The following is a 25,814-nucleotide window of genomic DNA, read 5'->3' on the forward strand; positions in this document are numbered from 1 at the left end:
TAGATAGATAGATAGATAGATAGATAGATAGATAGATAGATAGATAGATAGATAGATAGATAGATAGATAGATAGATAGATAGATAGATAGATAGATAGATACATACAGATACACAGCTTAGGTAGAAATGAAACTCAGCAAAAAAAGAACTTCCACAGAAATTTTCTAAATAGACATGAATAAATAAAAATGGAGAAAAATAAATTTTTTATAACAAAAATATTTACATTTTCATGTCGAATTATTATTAATTTAATACAAATTTTCTTTAGTTTACTACAATGCTGATATTTTGTTAATATTACCGTTACAAAAAATCACCATGTGTGATTTAAACAACTAATAAAAAGAAACCCACCCCAGTATAAATAATCTCACCACTTTTGTTGTTTTGGTTTGTTTTGTTTACACTCATTCATTTTTATTCACTTTTCATCAGTTCTATTTTGTGCTTCAACTTGTTCAGTTTATTTTTTTTAATATCAAAGCAAGACGCTGTATTGTTTTTTATTAAATAATTATTAACTTTTTTTGTATATATATTGCGATAATGTTATTTCGCAATATAATTAAAAAAGAAACAGGAAAAGAAAAGTAGTGAGAAATAAAGTAAAAGAGAAATAGCAAAAAAATAAGTAAAAATTACAACAACTAAAGTCAAAGGAAATTTTTCGGTTTAAGCAAATACGCAAAAAAAGCTAAAGAAAAATTAAAATAATTTTCAATAGTTTTTGTGAAACGAAAAAGAAAAACGTAAGATTAATTTTATGTAAAGAAAAATATTATATTACGGTTTTAAAGCAAATAAAAGTGAAATAAGATATAAGAAAAAAAATTGCAACCGAAATATGCTGCTGTCTCTGCTGACAACATAACCCCAAAAAGTTTTTTTAACAAAAAAGTTTGGAAAAAATTTCTGTAGTGAAAGAACAAAAAAGTGATGACTTTGTTTAAAATAATTTACTTAAAGTGATTTAAAGGAAATATATAAATGTTTTTATTAATTGTAAACACAAAGGCTTATTAACAAAGAATTTTTATAAATAAAATTTTGGTTGGAAAAAAATTTTCTTTTTTCCTTTATAATATTCGCATACACATTTTGTTTCAACGAAGAAGAAAGGCCAGAAAATAAAAAATGCAGCAATAAAAGTGAACATAAAGAAAAATATATTAATTTAAAAAAGTGAAAAGTTAAACACATTTTTTTATGTTGAATATTCAAATGTGCGTGATAATAATAACAATGTAATGTAAAAATTTTAAACAGCAAAAACAAAAAAAAAAAAAACATTTGTATACGTTTTTTTTTGTGGGTTAATGACAAAATATTTTTATTAACAAACATCTTAAAAACTGAATCACGACCTTCATTAGTATTTTGTTAAGTTTGGCTTGTTTTTTTCGGGTTTTTGTGTGAAAAAAAGTTGTAAAAATACATTTAAAACTTTGTGTTGTTTGAGTTTGTTTGTGTTGTTGTTTTTGCACCCACTGTCGTCTGTCTTCGTTAGGAATCTGTTTGGATTGTTTTGTATAACAACAGCTGCGCTGTTGACGTCAGCTGAACTTGTGCTATATAAGAAAATAAAAGTGAATTCTTTCTTTTTAATAAATTTTGAAAATCTTTGTTAATTTGTATACAATATTTGTTGATTAATTTGTTTAAAAAAATACAATCATTTAAAAGTCTTTTGTTTTAAAACAATTTAATAAACAATGCCATCAATATAAAAATAATAAATTTAGGTGTCATCATTTCCTTGTTGTCAAGAATGTCATCTTTTATTTTCTAATAAGAAGCAGCATTTTTGACAAATCCTTTTTTGTAATGCAAAACAGTGTTGCCAGAAAATATCTAAGTGGAACTTTATTTTGAGAATATATAAAATAATTGAAAATAAAGGTGAAGATTTACATACATACATATATTTAAAGAAATTATGAATACGTCTTCTCTTCATAAAGCGAATTGATCTATTAGAGACCTATGTACTTTGTGGGGTTTCTAGGAAGCTATGGACAAATTTAAATCGTTTAGCCACCAGAGTACTATTAGGACTGGACAGGAAGAGTATAAGGATTTGTGTAGGATATCAATTGAGCTTGGAGTGTTGTTAACAAACTTAATTTTTTTCAGGTTGTGTGAGGACGTAAAGGAACGGAAGACAGTAAAGCATATTCTATAAGACAGTAGGGTATATTCAGAATGCAGAGTCTGAGACTTAAATGTCTAGGCAAAAGATTCCACAGTAATCTAGAGATATAGCAGGCTGCAACTTAGGTGATATTCGGGGCTTTATGGGGGAAAAATTTAGATAACTGATAATTAGGTATTTCCCTTTCATGACCACTTCATGTGTCGAATTTTACCCTTCAACATAGCGTGCTTAAAAGACAATCGAAACGCACCATTTTATTACAAAAATTAAAAAAATACCGGTAGGAAAACGAAAGATTTCCAGAAACTCCAATTTTATAGAATTGAATTGAATGAAGATGCTGCGAGTTTAATTAGGTTGTGATGATTAATATTAAAAAAACATTTTTGAAAAACAAAAAGAGTACGTTAGCTAATCGTAAAGATATATAGGGTATATGTATATAAGATTCATTGCAACCAAAAATCTATATTCGGCTGTGCCGAATCTTATATACCCTTCACCAAGGTGTGTTAAAAATAGTCAAAAACAGTTCGGGCTCAACATGCTTAATTTCGTGTTTCTAGATTTAATATAGAAAATTCAAAAAGTTCCTTTTAAAAAATGAAAAATATCAGTTCACTTTTTCTGGTTCTCACCCAATTCCTAATTTCATGTTTCTAGGTACAATATTATAGAAAAATCAGATCGAAATAGTATCAACAAATCCCCATTAATTTGTTCTTATCTAATCCGGGCTCTACATAATTAATTTCATGTATCTGGGTTCATTTTTATATAAAACTCAAAAAGAACCTTTTGAAAAACGAAAAAGTACCAAAAAGTTCCCTTTTATTGATTTTCACCTAATTCCGAATCTATATAATTAATTTCATGTGTCTAGGTTCAATATTATAGAATATATAAAAAATCTCTCATTCCCACTAAACTTACAAGTTTTCGGCAACACTGTTTTCCTTTAAACCATAAGAAAGTCTGTCTGGCATCTCCTTAATACAGCTTTTATTTTCATTTCAATTTCTCTTCGTTACAGCTGCCCAAATATTAGAGAAGCAACGCAAGAAAAGTATAAAATTTTGTGAATAAATCTTTAAAGAAAAAAATATACAATAAATTGCAATAAATTATTAATAACTTAAAAGCACAAAATATAAACAATTAAAAGAAAAAGCTCAAGAAAAACAAACAAGAAACTGCCTGCTAACAAGAAAATTTCTTAAGAAATAGAACAACAAAAAAAATTACAACTACTGCTGCTGTTGAAAAACTCAAATCAATATGGATGATGTTGTAGCTCCACCAACACCAGCCTCCGAATCTGCACTAAAAAATTGGCGTGTTAAACATTCGACTGGTACATTGGAGAAAAAAGATTTCATAGAATTCTTTCAAAAAGAATCAAGAAAATATTTTGAATTTCAACATGATAATGGTGTGGGTAAGTACAGAATAGTAATACCGTTACGTATACTTATTTTCATGTTAGTTGTTTTTTGTTTTTGTTATTGTATTTCTATTGTTATTGCTGTATGCATTACATACAGATAGACAGACAGATATTTCCATATAAATTTTCATTGCCTTGCAAACCCTCTAGTTTTACCTTTAAGTTTTAGTTTTGTTTAAATTAATTGTGTGTGATTTTTTGTTTGTTTTATAACAAAACAAACCTTGTTTTTATAAAGATTTTCATATATGATATTATTGTTACCGCAAAATGAAGTAGCGGCAACAGCAGCGTGTGTGTTTGGCGTTTTAAACCACAATTTTTATGTTTTATTGAACTTGATATAGAGTTGAGGTTAAAGGAAAGAAATAATTTATTTCATTGAAAAAATTTCATATATTTTTGTAATGAACTTTTCATTTCATTTGTGGTTTTTGTATTATTTATAGATTCTTTTAATGCAATTTCAATTAAGTCTTTATGAAACAGCTGATAGGAAGAAATTTCGGTTAAAAATCAATGTCCCAAGATTTGGTACACAAATTTTCTATAGAATATGACTATCCCAATAATTTGCGGCAACAGTTATCTAATTAATGAACCAATGTTTGGTTTAAAAGACTGGAACAAGAAAACCAATAGAAAACCAATTCCTCAACGTTTGGAACTAGCATTTTTTATAGACCAAATCAATGTCTCGAAAATTTTTTATTAGAAAATTTGAAATTTTTTATTTATTTTTAAAAAAACATTTTCGAAATTCTTTTTTTTATAAAAGTTTATTTCAAAATTCTCAAAAATAACTTTTTATAAAAAATGTATTCTTTTTACATTTTGAAATTTTCAAAATGCTTCCTTTTTATCGAAAAATTGTATTCTTTTTACATTTTGAAATTTTCAAAATTCTCTTTTTATAGAAAAATTCCCAAATTTTTTATTTATTTTTTAAAGGACAATTTCAAAATTCTTTGTTTTTGTAGAAAATTGTTCGAATTTCTCTCTTTTTATAGAAATTTTTCAAAACTTTACACTTTTTTATAAAATTTTTAAATTTTATCCTCTCTGTCAAGATGTCCTAGGTCTATATAATGCTTTCAGATCAAGACTGCTCATAGACTTTCGAAGAGAGCACATAAGAACGCTCTCACGCCAGTAAACCAGACCTTATATAGAAGAAGATGTCACAATGAGGAATAATGATTGCTTTGCCCTGCGTTCATTGAAACCAGGAAACAGCTCTTTGGTGCCTCCTACTTGTCAGGAATGGAGGAGGAACTTTCTGGAATAGGTCTAAAGAATATTGTATGTTTCTTGTCAGACATAGAGGAACTTTTTGGAATAGGTCCAAAGAATATTGTATGCTTCAAAAATGAAACCGGTTGGTTTAGTTCTGGAAGCAGAGTGTAACATCAGACCACACTCCAGCAAATATCATATGCTTCATAAATGAAACCGGTTGATGTTTTAGTTCTGGGAGCAGAGACTAGCATCAGACCTAAACAGTCGAGATGTTCAAAATTCTGTTTTTATGAAATTTTCGAACATTTAGCATTTTTTATAGAAATTTATGTTGTTGTTGTAGCAGCGAAACGTGTAAAGTGTGGCTGGGTTTCACAATCCTTGATCTTTGTTCGTTGAACTCCGAGTCGATTCGGAGCAAAGAACCGATTGTCGAGGGAAAGATTTATAGAAATTTATTGAACATTTCGCTTTTTTTGTAAAATTTTAAAAATGTTATCCCTTCTATCGATGATGTTTTAAATTCTCTCTTTTTTTTTTTTTAAGAAAACTTTCGAACATTCGAATTTACGAATGTTCGAAACTCTCTTTTTTAAAATTTTCGAACATTTTCTTTTTTAACAAAAGTTTCAAACATTTCGCATTTTTATAGAAATTTATGTTGTTGCAGCGACACGTGTAAAGTCGGTATGGCTGGGTTGATAATCCTTGGTCGTTAAACCTATTGTCGTGAAAACGATAGAAATTTATCGAACATTTTGCTTTTTATCACTTTTTTTATTTATCGATAACTTTCAAAACATTTCTCTTTTCCATAGAAATTGTTTTTCTTTTTAGAAAATTGTATAGAAATTATTTCCTTTTATAGAAAATGTTCTTTTTTATGTTCGAAAATTCTCTTTTCTCATAGAAAATTTGTTCTTTCTCTAGACAGTTTTGCAGATTTTTTTATTTTTATACAAACTTTTCGTAAAATTCTCTTTTTTTATATGAAACTTTTTAAAAATTCTCTCTTCTATAGTAAATGTTTGGTTAATTTCGCTTTTAACTTGAAAAAGACCTGTTCTTAAACCTTAGGCTTTAAACAACTTTAAATAATTCTCTTCAGAACACCTGTGCACATATTGATATTTAAAATTAAATAAAATATCATTGTACAGCTTAAAATATTACCACCATAATATCATGGCTATTAAAAACATGTTTATAAAGTCAAGATTTTAACCTCTAATACTTTGAGAAACTTTTTTAAAAAGAACCTAGTGAAAAAACCACAAAGTGAAATAAACTTGACTAAAATAGCAACAAAACAACAATATTACAATTTACTATTTATACAGTTAACCACCAGCGTTCATTATTATTATTTTCTATCTAATAATCCAAAAATAATACAATTATTATTTAATATTATTAAATCTAATAACATACAGAGGTAAACTAAACTAAACTAAAAAAAAATTACCAAGTCATTGTATGATATACACACATGTATTAAATAATATATTATACAATTATATATATATATTCATTAATACACGTTTGCGGCTTAAGTTTTGTGGTTTAAAAATTGTTATATTATTTTGTTTATATCTATATACATATGTATTTTGTATATAAAATTGTAATTGTTTTTTTTTTCTCTTTTTGCCATTTAATAATAGACATAGTTTCTGGTAATGTTTTTGTTTAGTAATTGTTGCATGTTGTTGTTGCGGCAAAATACAGAAAAATAACCGACTACTTACTTTACTATATGTTTGTTTTGTTTATTTATTTGAAGGATTTTCCGCCAACACCATAAATAGCCATGAATTTCCGTATATTATATATACAATTAAATATTATTTACATTTACATTTACGCTTATGTACTTGTTTTTTCTCTGTATAAAACAATTGAAATTATCAAAAATTAAGAAGTAACATTGCTTGTGAAAAAATAAATTATAATGAAACAATGACGTTTTGTCTATCTATTACTTATTTCTTTTTCTTTTGTTTAAAGCTTCTTTTTTTGTTTTCTCATGATTCTCATTAGAAGTTTCTGTGTGTGTCCAACTAGATTTTATAACAAGTTAAGTTTATTGTGTTTTGTTTTTTTTACTATTTCAAGTCAATAGCTTATTGTTGTCAGCCGTAGTACAGACATTAACTGCATAGTGACGTAAACTTTATATAAAATTATGAAACGTAATGTTAGTAATAGTTATTTTAGTATTTCAAGAATTATTTTTATTTAAATATAAGATATTCTATGAGTAATTGGCTTATAAAATAATTTAAAGATTTATAAACAGAATGGCATTTTGGAATATAAATTCTCTTTTGAAATCTACTTTATACTATAGTCTGGACTAAAGACTAGACTATAGACTAGATTATAGACTAGATTATAGACTAGATTATAGACTATAGACTAGACTATAGACTAGACTATAGACTAGACTATAGACTAGACTATAGACTAGACTATAGACTAGACTATAGACTAGACTATAGACTAGACTATAGACTAGACTATAGACTAGACTATAGACTAGACTATAGACTAGACTATAGACTAGACTATAGACTAGACTATAGACTAGACTATAGACTAGACAATAGACTAGACAATAGACTAGACTATAGACTAGACTTTAGACTAGACAAGATATAGACTAGAATTTAGACTAGACAAGATATAGGCTAGACTATATAATGGACTAACGACTAGACTATGGAATAGACTGTGGATTAGACTTTTGAATAGACTAGACTATAGAGTGCACTTTAGATTCGATTATTGACTAATGTATAGACTGGTTCTTATTCAGGAATTACATTTTATTTTATAGTTTATTTAATAAGATTTCCACACAATATTTGATTTATAAACATTTTAAAAAATAAAAGTTTCTTTAAAATTCATCATTTAAACAAAATTTTATGTTGAATGTAAAATAAATATATTTAGAATTTTTATAACATATAATTATGGTGCTTATAGTCGATAATTTTTTTTTTTGAATCGTTTCCTTAAATAATTAACTAATTTAAACAACATTTTATAAAATAAAGTAATTATACAATAATAGAGAGATACCCATAAAAACTGTAAACCGTTTGTTGTTACTAGTTTTATGAGAATAATTAAAATACAAAGTAATTATTAGACAATACTTAATGATTTTGAAGTTTCAACACATACATACTTGTACTATTTATTTAGTAATGTGTTAAAATTAATTATTAATAATAAATTTTCAAAAGTTCATTAAACCTTTGTTCTACTAACATTTTGTTTAAGAGTTCAAAAAGTTTTCATTAAACTTTGTATGCAAATTTAAAGATTACAGTTTTATTCTTTTACTTCCATTTTCCTTTGTCTCCTGATTTTGTTTATTAAAACAAAAATCATTATTTATCCTTTCTTGCCGTTTTTGTTTTAAATTTCTCATTAAACGAGCATCAACTGTTTTAAATTATAAATAAAAAAATGAATTTTGTTTGTTTTTGTGGGTGACTCAATGTGAAAAACGTAAAAAATCTTATTTCTTCATTAATTTTAAGGAAACAAAGTAACTACACACTTGTATACTTTTTTAATATCTATGTATGTATTTTATATTTTAAATCTGTTGATCATAAAGATAAAGTGAATTGAACCCTCGGGCGTAAAATCATGTTTCCATTTTTTTTTTGTTTTAATTATTGTCGGTACTATTTTATTTTCTGCATTGCATATCGCAATTTGACCTATATTTATACCCTACACCACTATAGTGGGGAGGGTATTATAAATTTGTGCTGATGTTTGTAACATACAAAAATATTGGTCCAATACCCATCTTAAAGTATACCGATCGATTCAGAATCATTTTTTGAGTCGATTAAGACATGTCCGTCCGTCCATAGACTAGACTATAGACTAGACCATAGACTAGACTATAGACTAGACTATAGACTAGACTATAGACTAGACTATAGACTAGACTATAGACTAGACTATAGACTAGACTATAGACTAGACTATAGACTAGACTATAGACTAGACTATAGACTAGACTATAGACTAGACTATAGACTAGACTATAGACTAGACTATAGACTAGACTATAGACTAGACTATAAACTAGACTGTAGACTAGACTATAGACTAGACTATAGACTAGACTATAGACTAGACTATAGACTAGACTATAGACTAGACTATAGACTAGACTATAGACTAGACTATAGACTAGACTATAGACTAGACTATAGACTAGACTATAGACTAGACTATAGACTAGACTATAGACTAGACTATAGACTAGACTATAGACTAGACTATAGACTAGACTATAGACTAGACTATAGACTAGACTATAGACTAGACTATAGACTAGACTATAGACTAGACTATAGACTAGACTATAGACTAGACTATAGACTAGACTATAGACTAGACTATAGACTAGACTATAGACTAGACTATAGACTAGACTATAGACTAGACTATAGACTAGACTATAGACTAGACTATAGACTAGACTATAGACTAGACTATAGACTAGACTATAGACTAGACTATAGACTAGACTATAGACTAGACTATAGACTAGACTATAGACTAGACTATAGACTAGACTAGACTATAGACTAGACTATAGACTAGACTATAGACTAGACTAGACTATAGACTAGACTATAGACTAGACTAGACTATAGACTAGACTATAAACTAGACTATAGACTAGACTAGACTATAGACTAGACTATAGACTAGACTATAGACTAGACTATATACTAGACTATAGACTAGACTATAGACTAGACTATAGACTAGACTATAGACTAGACTATAGACTAGACTATAGACTAGACTATAGACTAGACTATAGACTAGACTATAGACTAGACTATAGACTAGACTATAGACTAGACTATAGACTAGACTATAGACTAGACTATAGACTAGACTATAGACTAGACTATAGACTAGACTATAGACTAGACTATAGACTAGACTATAGACTAGACTATAGACTAGACTATAGACTAGACTATAGACTAGACTATAGACTAGACTATAGACTAGACTATAGACTAGACTATAGACTAGACTATAGACTAGACTATAGACTAGACTATAGACTAGACTATAGACTAGACTATAGACTAGACTATAGACTAGACTATAGACTAGACTATAGACTAGACTATAGACTAGACTATAGACTAGACTATAGACTAGACTATAGACTAGACTATAGACTAGACTATAGACTAGACTATAGACTAGACTAGACTAGACTATAGACTAGACTAGACTATAGACTAGACTAGACTATAGACTAGACTAAACTATAGACTAGACTAGACTATAGACTAGACTAGACTAGAGACTATAGACTAGACTATAGACTAGACTATAGACTAGACTATAGACTAACTATAGACTAGACTATAGACTAGACTATAGACTAGACTATAGACTAGACTATAGACTAGACTATAGACTAGACTATAGACTAGACTATAGACTAGACTATAGACTAGACTATAGACTAGACTATAGACTAGACTATAGACTAGACTATAGACTAGACTATAGACTAGACTATACACTAGACTATAGACTAGACTATAGACTAGACTATAGACTAGACTATAGACTAGACTATAGACTAGACTATAGACTAGACTATAGACTAGACTATAGACTAGACTATAGACTAGACTATAGACTAGACTATAGACTAGACTATAGACTAGACTATAGACTAGACTATAGACTAGACTATAGACTAGACTATAGACTAGACTATAGACTAGACTATAGACTAGACTATAGACTAGACTATAGACTAGACTATAGACTAGACTATAGACTAGACTATAGACTAGACTATAGACTAGACTATAGACTAGACTATAGACTAGACTATAGACTAGACTATAGACTAGACTATAGACTAGACTATAGACTAGACTATAGACTAGACTATAGACTAGACTATAGACTAGACTATAGACTAGACTATAGACTAGACTATATACTAGACTATAGACTAGACTATAGACTAGACTATAGACTAGACTATAGACTAGACTATAGACTAGACTATAGACTAGACTATAGACTAGACTATAGACTAGACTATAGACTAGACTATAGACTAGACTATAGACTAGACTATAGACTAGACTATAGACCAGACTATAGACTAGACTATAGACTAGACTATAGACTAGACTATAGACTAGACTATAGACTAGACTATAGACTAGACTATAGACTAGACTATAGACTAGACTATAGACTAGACTATAGACTAGACTATAGACTAGACTATAGACTAGACTATAGACTAGACTATAGACTAGACTATAGACTAGACTATAGACTAGACTATAGACTAGACTATAGACTAGACTATAGACTAGACTATAGACTAGACTATAGACCAGACTATAGACTAGACTATAGACTAGACTATAGACTAGACTATAGACTAGACTATAGACTAGACTATAGACTAGACTATAGACTAGACTATAGACTAGACTATAGACTAGACTATAGACTAGACTATAGACTAGACTATAGACTAGACTATAGACTAGACTATAGACTAGACTATAGACTAGACTATAGACTAGACTATAGACTAGACTATAGACTAGACTATAGACTAGACTATAGACTAGACTATAGACTAGACTATAGACTAGACTATAGACTAGACTATAGACTAGACTATAGACTAGACTATAGACTAGACTATAGACTAGACTATAGACTAGACTATAGACTAGACTATAGACTAGACTATAGACTAGACTATAGACTAGACTATAGACTAGACTATAGACTAGACTATAGACTAGACTATAGACTAGACTATAGACTAGACTATAGACTAGACTATAGACTAGACTATAGACTAGACTATAGACTAGACTATAGACTAGACTATAGACTAGACTATAGACTAGACTATAGACTAGACTATAGACTAGACTATAGACTAGACTATAGACTAGACTATAGACTAGACTATAGACTAGACTATAGACTAGACTATAGACTAGACTATAGACTAGACTATAGACTAGACTATAGACTAGACTATAGACTAGACTATAGACTAGACTATAGACTAGACTATAGACTAGACTATAGACTAGACTATAGACTAGACTATAGACTAGACTATAGACTAGACTATAGACTAGACTATAGACTAGACTATAGACTAGACTATAGACTAGACTATAGACTAGACTATAGACTAGACTATAGACTAGACTATAGACTAGACTATAGACTAGACTATAGACTAGACTATAGACTAGACTATAGACTAGACTATAGACTAGACTATAGACTAGACTATAGACTAGACTATAGACTAGACTATAGACTAGACTATAGACTAGACTATAGACTAGACTATAGACTAGACTATAGACTAGACTATAGACTAGACTATAGACTAGACGATAGACTAGACTATAGACTAGACTATAGACTAGACTATAGACTAGACTATAGACAAGACTATAGACTAGACTATAGACTAGACTATAGACTAGACTATAGACTAGACTATAGACTAGACTATAGACTAGACTATAGACTAGACTATAGACTAGACTATAGACTAGACTATAGACTATAGACTAGACTATAGACTAGACTATAGACTAGACTATAGACTAGACTATAGACTAGACTATAGACTAGACTATAGACTAGACTATAGACTAGACTATAGACTAGACAATAGACTAGACAATAGACTAGACTATAGACTAGACTTTAGACTAGACAAGATATAGACTAGAATTTAGACTAGACAAGATATAGGCTAGACTATATAATGGACTAACGACTAGACTATGGAATAGACTGTGGATTAGACTTTTGAATAGACTAGACTATAGAGTGCACTTTAGATTCGATTATTGACTAATGTATAGACTGGTTCTTATTCAGGAATTACATTTTATTTTATAGTTTATTTAATAAGATTTCCACACAATATTTGATTTATAAACATTTTAAAAAATAAAAGTTTCTTTAAAATTCATCATTTAAACAAAATTTATGTTGAATGTAAAATAAATATATTTAGAATTTATAACATATAATTATGGTGCTTATAGTCGAAATATTTTTTTTTTGAATCGTTTCCTTAAATAATTAACTAATTTAAACAACATTTTATAAAATAAAGTAATTTATACAATAATAGAGAGATACCCATAAAAAACTGTAAACCGTTTGTTGTTACTAGTTTTATGAGAATAATTAAAATACAAAGTAATTATTAGACAATACTTAATGATTTTGAAGTTTCAACACATACATACTTGTACTATTTATTTAGTAATGTGTTAAAATTAATTATTAATAATAAATTTTCAAAAGTTCATTAAACCTTTGTTCTACTAACATTTTGTTTAAGAGTTCAAAAAGTTTTCATTAAACTTTGTATGCAAATTTAAAGATTACAGTTTTATTCTTTTACTTCCATTTTCCTTGTCTCCTGATTTTGTTTATTAAAACAAAAATCATTATTTATCCTTTCTTGCCGTTTTTGTTTTAAAATTCTCATTAAACGAGCATCAACTGTTTAAATTATAAATAAAAAAATGAATTTTGTTTGTTTTTGTGGGTGACTCAATGTGAAAAACGTAAAAAAATCTTATTTCTTCATTAATTTTAAGGAAACAAAGTAACTACACACTTGTATACTTTTTTAATATCTATGTATGTATTTTATATTTTAAATCTGTTGATCATAAAGATAAAGTGAATTGAACCCTCGGGCGTAAAATCATGTTTCCATTTTTTTTTTGTTTTAATTATTGTCGGTACTATTTTATTTTCTGCATTGCATATCGCAATTTGACCTATATTTATACCCTACACCACTATAGTGGGGAGGGTATTATAAATTTGTGCTGATGTTTGTAACATATTTTCAAAAATATTGGTCCAATACCCATCTTAAAGTATACCGATCGATTCAGAATCATTTTTTGAGTCGATTAAGACATGTCCGTCCGTCCATCCGTCCGTCCGTCTGTCCGGCTGGCTGGCTGGCTGTCCATGTAAACCTTGTGCGCAAGGTACAGGCCGCAATTTTTAAGATAATTTGATGAAATTTGGACCAAGCATGTTTTTTGGCACAAGGACGAAGCCTATTGAAAATGGTTGAAATCGGTCCATTATTTCACTTAGCCCCCATACAACCGTACCTCCCGATTTGAACTTTTTATGCTATAATTACGCCAAATATTCTGTTATCTCTCTAAAAATTGGCACAAATAAGTTTTATATAAGTATAAATGATACTGCAGATTTTCGTACGGATCAGCCTATATTTGACCCTAGCCCCCATACAAACCCCCCTTCAAAAAATGACTTAAACGTCTAAAATTGACTTGTAACCATTTGTATCGCAATAAAACTCAACAAAACTAACTGTTATTTAGAAATATATCCTTTTCCCAAATTTACCGAGGATCGGCCCATATTTGACCTATATAAAGCCTCATTTAGAAATTTTAGTTTTTTATCAATAAATGGCTTAAATATTTTGGAATTATGGTAATATACAACGTAAAAGTTTCTTTACAAAAAAAAAAAAAAAATTATAAAAGTAAAAATTGTAAAAATATACTCATGGTGTAGGGTATCATATGGTCGGCCATGCCCGACTATACTTTCTTACTTGTTTTTGTTATTATTCTTTTATAAAAAAAAGTAAAATCTACAGTTTGTTTAATTACTACACAAGCAGATTCTGAGAGATAACAATTATTTCAGTAAGTGATAGTATAACGTTAAGATTGATCAAATGTTTTGGGAATTTCTTTACAAAAATGAGATATTTTTAAAAATATTTTTACAAAAAGAGTGAAATTTTCTAATGAAAAGGAATTTTGAAAAATGTGAAATAAAACAAAAAAATTTATTAAAAACTTTTAGTAAAAAGAGAAAATTTTTAAAGTTTTATTTAAAAAATGGAATATTAAAATCTAAAATTGTCTAGGAAAATGGAAAATTTTAATTTTTTATAGAAAAAGGATTTCTCAAAGAAAAAATTTATTGAAAATTTTTAATAAAAATACAGAATTTAATTTTTTTTATCAGAAATAGAGAATTTTGAACAAATTCTATTAAAAATAGAGCATTTCGAAAACTTTCTATAAAAGTAGAGAATTTTCCATACAAAACAGAGAACTTTGAAAATTTTATATAAAAAGCGAGAATTTCGAAAACTTTCTATAAAAAATAGAAAATTGTATATTTTATCAAAATTTTCTTAAAAAAAATAGAGAAAACTTTCTTTAAAAGCAGAGAATTTTGAAAATTTTCTATAAAAAATAGAGAATTTTGAAAATTTTGAAAATTTTCTATAAAAAATGAGGAATTTTGAAAATTTTCTATAAAAAAATGAGGAATTTTGAAAATTTTCTATAAAAAATAGAGAATTTTGAAAATTTTCTATAAAAAATAGAGAATTTTGAAAATTTTCTATAAAAAATAGAGAATTTTGAAAATTTTCTATTAAAAATAGAGAATTTTGAAAATTTTCTATTAAAAATAGAGAATTTTGAAAATTTTCTATTAAAAATAGAGAATTTTGAAAATTTTTTATAAAAAGTAGAGAATTTTAAAAATTTTCTATAAAAATATATTATTTCGAAATTTTTTTTTTATAAAAAAATATTTTCTATAAAAATAAAGAATTTCAAAACATTTTTCATATAAAAAATAGAGAATTTCAAAGACTTTTCTATAAAAAATAGAAAGTTTCAAAAATTTTTGATTCTGCGGTTCCTTTGAGTGTAGTATGGCTTGGCTGCGACTGTGTGTTAGGAAACAGGGATCTCTTTTACTTCTTAGAATTATTCTCAGTTGTCAACTCCTTGTAAGACCTAATCCTTTTTGCCTTAGAACTTATGAGAGAGGTTGATTTTACTTTTGAAGTGTCGTTGGATTAACTAACTATGATTTCCTGAAGCATCTTTTTTAACTTCCTACTCTGTACTCCAGATAGTATTTTCTTAGTAATAGGTAGTTTAGCAATGCTATCACTCACCTGTTTCACCATTTGCTGTACTTCATCCTTTTTGGGATTTGCTATAATGGTATTGTTATTATCATCTAAGGATTCAGAGTCGGAATTTTCACCTATATTTAAAGGCTGAAGTAGCTTAGAGATCTCTCCGAGTACATCTTTCTCTTTCAGTCCTATGTATGATTCTAAGTTTCCTTTGTGTAAAATATGACTTGGCTTCGACTGTGTATTAAGTGAAGGTTTATACTCAGTTGTCAAGTTCACGAGAGACGTTATTCTCTTAGATATTGTGAGAGACCCCTTTGATTTCTTCAAGCCTATTTCTCAGCTTCCTTATCTGTGCTCCAGAAAGACTTTTCATACTAATAGGTAGTTTAGCTATTCTATTACTCACCTCTTTCACCATTTGCTCTACTTCTTCCATTTTCAATGGTGTTGTTATGGGAGTCCTTATGAACAATTAAAGTCTGAGGTAGCTTAGAGCTTTCTTCTAGTACATCATTCTCTTACATCCCTATGTTTTTGACAATGGCATGCTGTACCCATGAGGTCAGGGTATCCACCTTCGTAGTAGTCGTTTGCTCACAATCGCAGTATGATGACGAAACGTTACTCGCGTGTAGATTAACACTTGCTGCCGGTACAGGTTTATTTAGGCAACGTATCTTTTATCTTTTTATTTTTAATATTTTTGGTCCACAGGGAATACAATATTCTCAGGTGGTGGACAATCCAACTTTGCTCAGTTTAAGTGAAACTAAAGCTAAAAAAGAACAAAGTCCATCATCAAACCCTATCCGACACCCGGGGATGTACTCGGTAGAAAAATTAGGTAAACTTTTTCTAGAAATTTTGGTTTTTTGGTCCGCAGAGAATACAATATTCCCAGGTGATGGACAATCCTGCGAAACTAAAGCTAAAAGAAAGGACAGATAGTCCATCATCAAACCCTATCCGACACCGGCAAGAAAATTGGGAAAGCTTCCTCTTGAAATTTTCTATAAAAATAGAGAAATTTTTGAAAATTTTTCCTACATATTAAAATAAAAAAGAACTCGTTACTTCTTAATATCAATATGAATTGTGACTCAATGTTTATTTTTGTAAAATGATGGTAAAAAAAAGTTTTGAGTTTAAAACTCAAACTTGTCTTTATTTGTTGTTAATGTATTGTGAATAACATTTAATATTAAATAATAATAAAATAACAAAATATAAACAAAATTCGCATCAAGATTATACACATCTATACACAGTATATCACATATTATTAACCTTGAACTATATTAAATATACATACACGTTGTGTGTAAAAGTCTAATATCGAGATTTGAATAATTTTTAATTAAACACTTTTCAGTGTTTTATTTATTATTTAAATACTTAACAAACTAAACGTGTCTGCCAGCAGCCTGAATGCGTGTGAGTTTAAAATTGTATTTAAATATATTTTTTGTTTTATTAATTTTTTTCTCTTTCCCAGACTTTGCACTCACTTTTGATTTTTATCTTGTTTTAAATACTGCAAAAAAATATAACAACAAAAAATTATAAAATTAAAAATCAAACTTGTTATTTATTTAAATGGTTTTCCATTAAAAAAAACAACAAATAATAAAAGAAAAATAACGAATTAAAAAAACCGGTGTTGTTACCAGGTTATTGCATGAAAATAATAAATTATTATTTACTGTTTTAATTATAAACTATGAGACAAAAGTTAGTTTCGTTTCTAATGCAATTATTATTGCCAGTGATAAAGCAATAATAGTTTTAGGAAAATTTTAAGAGACTTAAAGACTATTGCATACCCAAACCTTTTCTCCAAAGGGACTTCGGCTATATATATCCAAAAACTCTGCACCGGAGGAAGATAGCTTCCCAAGAACCATCTTGATTTATACGGACGGTTCTAAGAAAGGGGAACGAGGGCTTTTTCATTTCTGAATTTGGAATTAGAATAAACTTTAGGATACAGGATAATTGTAGTCCACTATAGGCTGAACTATCAGCCATAAAAAATGCAGCAAATTGGCTCTGGTACTACAAAATATGAAACAGAGATATTCAAACTTGTACCGATAGTCAAGCTGCTATCAAATCTCTGATTGGTGTATATACTACATCTAAACTAGTCGAGGAATGCCGGGCATCCTTAAACAGGATGCGGGACATTCAACAATCGTGCTCAAATGATTACAGCGACACAGGTGTTTGACTGGCAACTGTATTGCTGATCAGTTAGCGAAAATAGGAGCATCAAAGTCCGATAGGGACATAGACATCTTTTGCGGAAGAATACCGCTAAAAGTTTGCAAAAACCTAATAGAAGGAAAATTTTATGAACTTTCTGAGACAAGATGGCGTAATGAACCAACTTGCATCAGCACAAGGAAGATATGGCCAAGTCTGGACAGTAAACGCACGTCATATCTTCTGCAACTAAACCGTCCACACCTTGTTGCTGTCATCACGGGACATAGCTTATTTGGAAATCATGCAAGAAGACTTGGTATTCCCCATAACGACTTCTGTAGAAGATGAAGAGGAGGAGGAATCTATTGAACATCTTCTCTGTCAGTGCCCTGCGATAGTAAACACACGATTCGTATATTTAGGGAAGCGAGTATTCGATCATTTGTCAGAACTATCCAGGTTAAGACTGGATAATATTAATGCCTTCGTCAGGCACAGTAACTGGTTTTACGACCACCGAGCCATACTCAATCAAGGCACTTATTAGTCCACAAGTACAGACTCTTCTATTTCCTCTTCCATCTCTATCTTCACTATTCTAAGCATTTAAAGCTTTTAACTTTTAATAGTTTCCAAGATAAACGAATTTGTGTATTTTATTAATATGGGAGATGCCACGCCCACTTCTACTAGTCCACCCACTTTTTATCCTAACTAATCATTTTGAGACTTATGTGGTTCCGACCAAACTGTTACATTTTCCGAGATATACTGATTTAATATTTTCTTAATATGGAAGGTGCCACGCCCACTATTGTCATTCCGCCCATTATATCCAAAAAAATCTTTACCAGTTTCCAAGATATATGGCTTTTAATAGCTATTAAATAAATATCATATAGTTCCTTGCAGATATACAGGAAGGTACTGTTAAAATTTCAAGAAAATCTACCAGTCGTCTATAGACTTCAAACAAACCCACAAACAAATAAAAAATATATAAAAAAATTTAAATTACTTGAGATGATTCATATTCTTTGTTATGACCACAAAATGCATTGTTTATTATCAAAATAAATTAAATACTACAATTAAGTTATCTTTAAACAGCAGCTATCAACTACTCTTTCTTTTATTATTTAACGATAAGTACTAGGTCGTGATAAAATTCAACGTATTAGCTTGTTGTTGTTCTATCAGCGATACGTCTAAAAACAGTGTGGCAAGGTTGAACATGGTTGGTTGTTGTTCCCTGAACTCCGAGTCGTTACGGTGTCAAGAATCGATTGTCGTGGGTTTGTTGTATTATTAGGCAGTCGGCTAATCGACCGACTTACTTGGGTCTTAATGGTCCCGTTGTGACACCCTGTAACGCATCCTGCTGTTATTGACTTGGTATTAAACCAGCCAGAGGCACAAATAAATGATTCTATCTTATATATGTCTATATTAGATAGAGCAGCTAGTCCTTGCAATATTGGACTGCCTACAAACTCCGTCCTAATATTTGACAAGGCAGGGCAGAGACAGAGGAAGTGTTTTACGTTTTCCTCTTCTCACTTTTACAAGTGAGAGAGCAGCTAATACTTGCAATATTGGACTGTCTAGAAACTCAGTCCTGACAGCCTGTAACGCATCCTGATGTCATTGACTTGGTATTAAACCAGCCAAAGGCACGAATAAACGATTCTATGTTATATATGTTTATATTAGATAGAGACGCAAGTTCTTGCAATATTGGACTGTCTAGAAACTCAGTCCTGATATTTGACAAGGCAGGGCAGAGACAGAGAAAGTGTTCTACGTTTTCCTCTTCTCACTTTCACAACTCCTGTAATAGTAATTGCGTGAAAGATTTACGTACGTATTCATTAAGATATTAATCGTTTATTTTAGGTTTATTACACACATTTTCCATACAAAATTCATACAATAAACCATCAAAAACTTTATTAAGTGTGAGGGTTAGTTTTCTTGCATGCACAGTGTACAGTATCCTGTTAGGATGACTACCAGTATAAGTAGTCTCATCCTAGAAATTTCCCTCTAAAAAAAATCTTTGCTCCTCATGGAGGGGCTATATCATTCTTGATGTTGAACAGACACAAACTAATGTGTCAGTGTCCCCTGTGTAAAGGTTGGAATCAGTTTTTGCTAGTTCCTCCGCTTTTCTATTTCCGAAAACAATAAATTGACAAAATACCCAGAGAAGTTTTAGGCACGAATGATTCGCGATCTCGTCAAGAGACTTCCCACATTCGCAAATCAACCTGGATGTCGTGTAGACATCAGATAAAGACTTAATAGCAGGTTGTGTTTGCCTTTAAGCGCCAAAATGGAAGCATGACAGCAGCATGTCGAGTCCAATGCCAATTGCCTTAAAACATATTCCAAAAAATATTTATAATTTAAAGTTATAATTTAAAAAAATGAATTTCTTATTAATAATATTTCTTTATTTTTATTTCAGATTCCGCTAGAAGCTGTAAGTATTACCATCAAAGTTTTCATTATCAATAAGGAAAGTATTTTTTTTATATATAAAAGTTAAAATATATTCAAAAAGTCATAAGGACAACTAATGGAAACCCAGCTAAAGTTTAGTAAAATTTAATCAGAATTTTTTTCTTTATAGATTTTTGTTTGGGAAATTTATAGAAAATTCTCTAGTTTTATAGAATATTTTTTTTAAACTTTCTCTATTTAAAAGAAAGTTTTTCGAAATTTTCTCTTTTTAAAAGAAACTTTTTCGAAATTTTCTTCTTTTTTAATGAACATTTTTGAAATTCCTTTTTTTTTTTGAAAATTTTTAAAATTCTTTCCATTTTAAAAGAAAAGTTTTCTCCATTTTAAAAGAAAATTTTATATATTTTTCATTCCATTTTTAAACCAAATTTTCATTTCATTCTCTATTTCATAAAAAATTTTTGTAGTTTTCTATTTCATAATGTTTTTTTTTTTTTAATTTTTTTATAGAAAATTTTATAAAATTTTATAAAATTTCTCTTATTTTATATAAATTTTTTAAATTCTGTTTATTTTTATAGAAAATGTCCTCTTTAATAGAAAATTTTCTCTAATTTTGTAGATAAACTTTCGAAAATCAATCCATTTTTAAAGAAAATTTTCAAAATTTTGTATTTAATAGAAAATTTACGAAAATCTCTGTATTTTTATAGAAACTTTTCGGATTTCTCCCTATTTTTTTTTTTTTTTTGACGTTAAGACAAATGATTTTTATTCGAAATTGTCATCTTCGGAACTGGTTCTAAGGACACTTGTTCTTTGGAACGCTTCTGTGGAACTAGTTCTTTCTTCAATGATTTTTGTTTGAATTTGTTAACCTCGGAACTATGTAGTTCCAGGGAAGCTTAAGAAAACGTGTAAAAAAATATTTTTTGTAAGGATATAACTTAGCAGCTAACTATACCTTCTCTGGGTACCATTCAATAAGGGATCACTTTAATATCTTGTAGTTCAGATGAATTCAGTTGAATGAACGCGTTTTCTATTTCAATAAAATTACATTTTTAAAATTTTAATTTTTTTTGACAATTTTTCAATTGATTCCAAGAAGTTGTTTTGGAATTAGTATGCGTTCCATTGAAGTAGTGTAGTAGCAATGTATAAAAAGAACTAGTTTCTTGAAAACTATTTACAAGTATTTAAGAACCACAACAATATTCTAAGGAACGGCTCCCAAAAGTAAAGGCGACACTACGAGTTCCAAGGTTGTTGTTTAAGAATCTGAAGTGGTTCTGTTTTCACTCGTTCTAGAACAAGTTCTAAAATTTTTCCTGGGTTCTTCTTTTTTTAGTGGAAAATTCTCACACATTTTGTTTTGAAAATGTATCTTTTTTTAACAAAATTTTTGCAAACTTTTGAATGGAAACGTTTTTTTACAAAGAACAAAATCTTTTAATTTACATTACTAGCTTCAAACATATTTTTTTAAAAAATTTAATAATAATATTTTAAACAATTTATATATATTTTTAATTGACCTCAAAAATTACGCTTTTTTTATTAATCTTTAAGGGCAAGATGTTCTATCAGAATTTAAAAATTTGAAAAATAAACGAGGATTTGATGGTTCTTGTAAGTTTTGTTTTTAATGCGGTTTGGAAAATTTTATTTTATTTTTTTATTATTTTATAATTAAATGAATTGGCTTTTAATATTTCTTATTTATTTATTATCATTTTTTTTCTAAACAAACTTTTAATCATTTAAATAACAAATTTGTGAGTAAAAAAAAAAAAACGCTTTAGCAGCCAAAAAATATTATTTAATATTAATTGTTAATTAACAACAAACAAAACTGATATTTTAAAATATTAACAAGAAATTAAGTGAACGATATATACAATAAATCTACTATGTTCTACGTACGTTGTATTTTGTTTATATTTATTTTAATAATTTTATTCTATTTGTTAAATAAATATAAAAAAATTTTTGTCTGTTTTAAATTTTTTTTCTCTCTCGTACTCTATTCCAGTAAAATGTATGTTTAAAGAGGCTGGTGCTAAAGAAGGCATTATCGATGTTCTTCTCGAATTCATATTGGGTGATAATCCTAAATCTCTTTTGGATAAATTACACTCCGTCGGTGCCACATCGGCGGTATGTGGTAAAGTGTTTAAAATCGGTGAACCCACTTACAGTTGTCGTGAGTGTGGCATGGATCCCACCTGTGTGTTGTGTGTTAATTGTTTTAAACAATCTGCACATCGTTATCATAAATATAAAATGTCCACTTCGGGTGGTGGTGGCTGTTGTGATTGTGGTGATGTTGAGGCTTGGAAGAAGGATCAATATTGTGAGGAACACTTGGTAAGTTGAAAAGGTGATTTTTTTTCATAAACTTTTACAAAGAATTTTTGAAAATTTGTATTTTTTATAGAAAAGTTTTTCTTTTTACAGATGATTTCGAAAATTCTCTCTTTTTATAAATAATTTTCGAAATTTTCTCTTTTTGAATAAAAATATTGAATTCTCTCTTTTAAAAGACAACTTTTTGAAAATCTATTTTTTTTAATATTTTTACAGATGATTTCCGAAATTTTCTCTTCTTATAAATAAATAATTTTCAAAATTTTCTCTTTTTGAAGAGAAATATCGAAACTCTCTCTTTGAAAAGATAATGTTACTCACTCCCTAGAAAAATTATATTTTTTTCTTTTATGAGGATAATTTTATAGATAATTTTCAAAATTCTCTCTTTTTGAAGAAAAATATTTAAATTCTCTCTTTTAAAAGATAATTCTACTCCCCCCTATAAGTTTAGAAAGAGAATATTTAAAATTCTCTCTCATAGAGAATTTTTAAAATCTCTCTATTTAAAGAGAATCTTCGAAATTCTCTAATTTTGAGAAATATGTTCGAAATTCTCTTTTTTAAGATAATTTTTACTACCTTTTTTATATAGAATTTTAGGAAGATAATATTTAAAATTCTCTCCTTTTTTAAAAGAATTTTCGAAAATCTCACTTTTTATAGGGAATTTTTAAAATACACTATTTTTTTCTAAATTTTCTCTTTATTAAAAGAGTTCTCCTTTTTCAAATAGAATTTTCGAAAATCTTTCTCTTTTTAAATATAGAATTTTCAAAATTCTCTCTTTTTATTTCGAAAGTCTGTCTTAATTCTTTCCTTTTAAAGAGAATTTAAAAAATCATTTCTTTTATAGAGAATTTCTGAAAATCTCTCTTTTTATAGTAGATTTCCGAAATTCCCTCTTTTTATAGTGGATTTCCGAAATTCTCTCTTTTTATAGAGTTTTTTTTCGGAATTCTCTCTTTTTATAGAGTTTTTTTCGGAATTCTCTCTTTTTATAAGGAATTTTCGAAATTCTCTCTTTTTATAGAGAAGTCTCAAAATTCTCTCTTTTTATAGAGTTTTTTCGGAATTCTCTCATTTTATAGAGAATTTTCGAAATTCTCTCTTTTTTATAGAGAATTATTAAAATTCTTTCTTTTTTATAGAGAATTTTTAAAATTCTGTCTTTTAATAGAGAATTTTTGAAATTCTGTCTTTTTATAGAGAATTTTCTAAATTCTCTCTTTTAATACAGATTTTTGAAATTCTCTCATAATAGGGAATTGTTTTGTAGAGAAATTTCAAAATTCTCTTTTTTAGAGAGATTTATTTTAAAATTTTCAAAATTGTCTCTCTTTTTTAATATTTTCAAAATTAACTAAATAAATCTATTCCCATCTTCTCAATTTCAGCGGGGCAAGGAAAACAGTTCCAGCAGTACCATTATAACAGATGCCATTAAAGAACGCTGTGAAATCGCCTTCAAAGCCATACTCTCGTTTTGTGTTAATTACCTGGAAATTGAATCTAAAGCTAGTCTCGAATGTTTAGATGGCGATGGAGCGGGTGATGATTATTTCTGTACCGTTCTCTATAATGACGAATCTCATACATTCGATCAGGTCATACAGACTCTAACGAAAATCGCCAAAGTTCAACAGAAAGAGGCCACCGAAATTGTGGCGAGTATTGATCGCGAAGGACGTGCCGTCGTCAAGTGTGATTCGTTTGGTGAGTGTAATGCCCTAAAAGAGGCAATTGAAAAGCAGTCGGTACCACCCAATATGCCAATGCCACATAGTAGAGCTAATCAATCGTTGAGGGTGTCTGTGTTGCACATAAGAGCTGTTGCCTGTCAACAGTTCGCTTTGCAATTACTCACCTGGTTTCAGGAGTTTTTAGTACGTCACAGTACATTTCGTCAGATATTTGCCCGCATCATAATGGATAAAAAGGCTCCGTATTGTATACGACATATATTGGAATATGATGTGGCCCTATGGAAGACGGCACGTACTTGTTGGCATCGTCTCTTAATATCGGGCATGTTAATGGAGTACGACAATAAAATGGCTTTGGCTCAAGAATTCTCTAAGAACTATGCCACCATTGTACAAGACTTTATAAGTGATGATCACGATCATTCATTTTCCATTGTATCACTAAGTGTTCAGCTGTTTACGGTACCAAGTATCGCTCATTATCTTATTGCCCATGAGGGTATATTCTTTAAACTACTGCATACGTTCTATCACAAATCCATAGAGGATTATATGCAAAATAAAACTCTACACTTTTCCAAAAGTGCTGCCACATTGAATCATTTCAAAAGGGCCGCCTATATTCTATACGATTTGCGTTATATTTTAAGCTTTAAGCCAGATGTTTGGACCAGCGAATTGCGTGAGGGCTTCATCGAAGGCTGCAAAGCTTTGCTGCGTGTACTGAATGTTATGCAGGGCATGGAATCGGTTACAAGACAAACGGGTCAACACATGGACTATGAGCCAGAATGGGAATGTGCTTTTAATTTGCACATTAAATTGGCCAATACCATTTCATTGGTCTTGGAATGGTGTGCCACCGATAAAGAAGTTTTGGTTAAACTCTATCAAATGGTTATGCGTAATCTATTGCAAAATGGTTTTATTGTTAGTCAAGCAAAGGTGGAACCCAAATCGGTAGCCTGGCATGTAGCTAAATGTTTAGTTTATGATGTCGCCTCAAAACCAGTGTCTATTCACTTGCCTCTATCCAGATTCTTTGCTGGCATCTATTTACATTTGGGTCAATATGGTTTAAATTTCGATTTGGTAACCAGTTTAAAACGCACACCCGAAGAGATTATGGAACCGATACTCTGTACTCAAGTCTTGATTGCACAGG

At 29.1% G+C, this 25,814-nt stretch overlaps 1 protein-coding gene across 4 annotated transcripts in view; it reads left to right on the forward strand.

Annotated features, from left to right (window-relative positions):
* The first annotated feature begins 465 nt into the window (after positions 1-465).
* LOC111682351 (E3 ubiquitin-protein ligase UBR1) overlaps positions 466-25,814 on the forward strand; it is a 33,031-nt gene continuing 7,682 nt past the window's right edge. Inside the window, exons 1-6 of one of the 4 annotated variants that reach the window (XM_046945706.1) lie at positions 466-754; positions 3,194-3,598; positions 20,578-20,592; positions 22,146-22,205; positions 22,609-22,943; positions 24,341-25,813. In XM_046945706.1, coding sequence (XP_046801662.1) covers positions 3,439-3,598; positions 20,578-20,592; positions 22,146-22,205; positions 22,609-22,943; positions 24,341-25,813 — 2,043 coding nt within the window. In that variant the 5' untranslated portion in view covers positions 466-754; positions 3,194-3,438. Of the gene's footprint in view, positions 755-1,207; positions 1,250-1,514; positions 1,533-3,193; positions 3,599-20,577; positions 20,593-22,145; positions 22,206-22,608; positions 22,944-24,340; position 25,814 lie in introns of those variants that run through there. The other 3 variants (XM_046945708.1, XM_046945707.1, XM_046945709.1) reach the window with 3 other exon arrangements.

This window comes from Lucilia cuprina, chromosome 3 (assembly GCF_022045245.1).
Source record: "Lucilia cuprina isolate Lc7/37 chromosome 3, ASM2204524v1, whole genome shotgun sequence".
NCBI classification, from domain to species: Eukaryota; Metazoa; Arthropoda; class Insecta; order Diptera; family Calliphoridae; genus Lucilia; species Lucilia cuprina.